The sequence below is a fragment of the Primulina eburnea genome, chromosome 10 (genome assembly GCF_022965805.1).
Source record: "Primulina eburnea isolate SZY01 chromosome 10, ASM2296580v1, whole genome shotgun sequence".
NCBI lineage: Eukaryota > Viridiplantae > Streptophyta > Magnoliopsida > Lamiales > Gesneriaceae > Primulina > Primulina eburnea.
In genome coordinates this window covers 19,289,374-19,294,305 of record NC_133110.1, presented here as the reverse complement: position 1 = coordinate 19,294,305, position 4,932 = coordinate 19,289,374, and the positions used below count along the sequence as shown (strand labels likewise).

The following is a 4,932-nucleotide window of genomic DNA, read 5'->3' as shown; positions in this document are numbered from 1 at the left end:
TAGATTCTTCTATTTCAAATAAAAATTGATAGATATAAAATATATCAGTACTGGTAGAGGCATGTTTCATTTGAAAGTACGAACTTATTTCATTTGCATCTTGAAATAACACCGGATAAAAATTCATTACAGATTACCCCAATTGCATGAAGACAATTGCACTTACTAAACCAAAAACACACCCCATTTCAAATGAGACATGATGAATATTAAAACAATAGTCAACGAAACATGAACAAAAACGTTGGAAAAACTTTCTTAATAAACAATCAACAAATTTATCCCAAGAAGAAACTCACCATCTTCTCCAAGTGTGGATCATCGCAATCGACTATCCATTCATATGTTAATACCCAAACATCAAAAACAAACTAACCTGCAAGATGAACCATCCCTTCATCCTTGATCCTGCAAGAATCCAGGTTTAGGCTTTCCAAATTTTTTAAACCTGTATCACGAAAATTCTGCATGAGTAACAGTTACTAATAATTCAAAATAATTCAATTCCTAGCAAGCATAACCTCAGTACTGTTGCAAAAACATGATCAACTAGAAGCTGATATTGTTGGTGGAGAAAAATTCAACACCATTTTATCACATATGAGAATAAATTTACCTTTTAGGTGTACCAAAATAGCACCAGAAATATAATTGAATCCCAAATTCAAAACTTTCAAAGATCTCAGCTCTGTATGAAGCACAGAACAGGCGAAGACGTTACTTAACATTGAAAAATGAGAATAATGATGCTTAGAAAGCAGGAGTATCATTCATGATGCTCCTGCGTGGATGCATTCATTCATGATGCTCCACGCAGGATTATCACTCATATGCATAGAAAGCAGCTATTATTTTAGCTTCACGATAGAAGTATCTTGAGATGGAACTCACCTGAAAATTTATCACAACCGTCGTCAATCAAATTACATCTGCTGAGATTCAAAAACAATAAGGCACCGAGAGCTGCAGAAACACAAAAATCATTTAATATACGTGGAACAGCATACTGACAAGTATGATTAGAAAACAAAAACAATACATACCTGTAAGTGACTCCAGACACCGAGCCGTGACAGGACAACCCTCCATATTTAAAAGAGCAAGCTTCTTCAATGCTGCAATACAAATATTTGGTTTCAAAAAATTCAATTTTTCAAATAAACTATATTTATCAGAAACTTGAAATGGAGAATTCTTTGGTACACAGTTAAATGGTTGCTTATCATTGCACTATGGTATTAATTAAACAAAAGAATAACAATATTAATAACTTCATCAACATTTCTCAAGTCACAGAAAAGTATCGTTTGAACAAGGACAAATCGACAGCCTTCCTATCACTTTTGAGTAAACAATCTCTCAGAAAATGACTGCATATAATAATAAAATTTCGGCACTACAACTGGATTTCAATACAACCAGGGGTCCATAAACATGTCATTACACAGATAACATGAATTTTATGTTGAATAACACTGCAAGAGCCTCCCAAAAGAAAAGTAGAGCTTTAATGGGTCAAACTGCATCAATCATTTCGTTTTACTCAAAGCATTTTACCTCTTAGAAATGAGATACCGTTATCTGTAACCTTACTCGATGCAATTTGCAATGACTTCAAGTTTGTATGCCCTGCAAAATAGATAGATAAATTTTCTCCAAACAAGAACACATGTTTCTTCTTCATGCTCAACCAAATTCCATTCTATTTAATGCATTTCTGACTGGTCTCAAGTCAGTGACCGTAATGAGGTAATAATGATCGCATCAAAACACAAGATGAAAGCATATTCTCTTAAGCTAACCACAAGTTGAAAAAAAATAATGTGACTCTCTCTCAAATATTCAAGTATATTTCTTCATCATTTCCTACGTTGAAGAGTACATAAACATTAAAAGAGAGCTACCTGAGAGAGCCTTCATATCTGAGTCAGTGATGCAATTGCAACAATTGACATTCAGAGATTCAAGCTTCACTAGTTTTGTCAATGCGAACATGATATATCAAATAACGAAAAGTAAATTGAATCCTAAATACTGGCAAGAATTTTTAAGTATGGCATTCAGAAGGCAAACTCGTTGAGCGCAAATCCACTAATAACCATGACAAAGTTTTAGTGTTAATACCTCCAAAGAATTTAGGTGACCTATTAAACAAAGAATTACTTTAAAAGAGTTAATATCAAAGAAGTACTTAGTTCTTCGCTTTTTTTCACTTTTTGTCTCTCATTCACCTTTCACACACCCAAACCAAGAAGAAATTTACAACACATAGTATTTGATAGTGCAACTCTAGAATTATATATTTGCGTTTTGAATCTTATAAAATAATCACTCGCAAAATCTTGATCAAATTCAGAATGACAAACTTTCCTTTCTTTCCTTAGATATAAATATCGTCTTTCTAAATTTAACTTCAATAATACACAACATTGAAAAAGTGTTGCAAAGTTCCAGGTGGCACTACATTCAGATAATGAATTACACACAGGAAATTCATCGGATGACCTTTGGACCAATGTCATGGAAGTTGCACGTACATCAATCATTCATCCTATCTTAGTCGGAGCTTTGATTCCATTAAAACTTTAACTGATTTTATAACTAATTTAGCGAATTCAGTCCACTAAAACTCACTATTATGCGCCTCACATGGATCACAATTTTATTTTATTATTTTTATTACAGGATTTTGTGATTCGAGGTGTTTTTTATTCATGGAGACAAGAACCTTGACCTCTCCCATGAATTATGTCACTCTAACCTCAATGACAGTGACAATATCAAACTTGTTTTCACTTGCTAGACTCAAACTAGAGGAATCTTCATTTGAACATGTTTTTCTTCATTGTGCTAAAAAAGATATGACATATTTAATTAAACGTACATGTTTCTTTCTAGAGAAAACAATGGAAGGGAACGATGATGTTTTGCTTCCCTCTCGGTGAGAGGAACGGCGGTGGTGTTGGTGGTGTTAGAATTTTTCTCAAAATCATGTTTTTACGTATACATGAACATGAAAAACTATATGCGGAAGCTTAAATTGAGTATTACCTCCGGCCATTGAAAATTTTGATTTCTCTGATTTTCTTCTCGGTTGAAACCTTCTAAGCACTGCACGATCTCTTTAGATGGTGTATATTTCTTATGAGGTATGTGTGCTTAGGGACCTCAATCGTCTCTATTTATAGGCATCTCATACCATCAACGAGAAAAATAGGGAGTCTGAATATTAGAAGAAGAAACGTGTACGTATCTCAATTTCTGAAGTTGAGCACGTTTGTCAAAAGTTTTCGTCAAAAGTTGTAGGCAATGGCCGTCGCCATTTCCTACACGTCTGTTCTTCTTCCTTTCTGATATGTGTCATATTTTTCTTACATTCTCCCACTTGACACATATATCTCATTTACCATAGGAGAAAACAAAATACATAAATCATGGCGATAGGTCATCTTAAAACGAATATTATCTTCCATGTATTACTGTGCATTATGTCTCTCAAATCTGTATAACTTAATGAATAAACACAATGTTTATTCGAGGTCCAACTTTATTGATAATTCTCGAATCACTGAATGTGTGCACAACATATATGAGAAAATATCACATCATAGTTTCATTAATTCGTTCTTACAACAAATATTACGTAAAGGAACCAAGTCCCATTCTTTCTGTATGATCCTTAAATTTCAATGGTGGCATGCCTTTAGTCAAAGGATCCGCAATCATCAATTCAGTGCTAATGTGCTCGATAAATAACTTCTTATCTTTAACACGTTCTCTTATGGCTAAATACTTAATGTCGATGTGCTTGCTTCGACTACCACTTTTGTTATTTTTAGCCATAAAAACAGCAGCTGAATTGTCACAATATATTCTTAATGGCCTAGATATAGAATCCATAATTCTAAGCCCTGAAATGAAACTCTTCAACCATACACCATGTGAGGTTGCCTCAAAACAAGATACGAACTCAGCTTCCATAGTGGAAGTAGCAGTCAATGTCTGCTTTGCACTTCTCCAAGATACAGCTCCACCGGCTAGCATGAAAATATATCCTGAAGTGGATTTTCTTGAATCAATGCAGCCAGCGTAGTCTGAATTAGAGTAGCCAATTACTTCCAAATTCTCAGTTCGTCTGAACATAAGCATATAATCTTTGGTCCCTTGAAGATACCTCATTACTTTCTTTACAGCTTTCCAATGGTCTAAACCTGGATTACTCTGATATCTTCCCAACATCCCAACAATAAATGCAATGTCAGGTCTAGTGCAAACCTGAGCATACATCAAGCTTCCGACAGCAGAAGCATAAGGAATGTTTTTCATTTGTTCCCGCTCTAGATCATTCTTTGGGCATTGGCTTAAATTGAATTTATCGCCTTTCACAACGGGAGCTATACTTGGTGAACAATCTTTCATCCGATATCTCTCTAAAATTTTGTTTATATAGGTTTCTTGAGACAGACCTATAATACCTCGAATTCTGTCTCTATGTATCTTAATGCCAATGACATAAGATGCCTCATCCATATCCTTCATATCAAAGTTTTTAGAGAGAAATTGTTTCACCTCATATAACAGACCCTTATCATTGGTTGCAAGTAATATATCATCCACATATAGAATAAGGAAACAAACCTTGCTCCCACTGACCTTCTGGTATATACATTGATCCATGGGGTTCTCAACGAATCCGAATGAAGAGATAACATCATGAAATTTTAAATACCATTGACGGTAAGCTTGTTTCAATCCATATATAGATTTCTTAAGCTTACAAACCAATTGCTCACCATTACTAGAGAAGAATCCTTCAGGTTGTTTCATATAAACCTCTTCCTCTAGTTCTCCATTGAGAAAAGCTGTTTTCACATCCATTTGTTGCAAATCTAAGTCAAAATGTGCAACTAATGCTAGAATGATACGAAGAGA

The 4,932-nt window shown here is 34.4% G+C and overlaps 1 protein-coding gene across 1 annotated transcript; it reads right to left on the bottom strand.

The window, feature by feature from the left end:
- Positions 1–339: 339 nt before the first annotated feature.
- On the bottom strand, positions 340–2,281 carry LOC140803194 (uncharacterized). The gene is made up of 6 exons (XM_073158918.1): positions 1,905–2,281; positions 1,558–1,629; positions 1,044–1,115; positions 892–963; positions 617–688; positions 340–448 (listed from the first exon to the last, which is right to left on the bottom strand). Exons 1-6 carry the CDS (start codon positions 1,993–1,995, stop codon positions 372–374), a joined length of 456 nt encoding a protein of 151 aa, XP_073015019.1. The 5' UTR covers positions 1,996–2,281; the 3' UTR covers positions 340–371.
- Between the last annotated feature and the right edge of the window lie 2,651 nt (positions 2,282–4,932).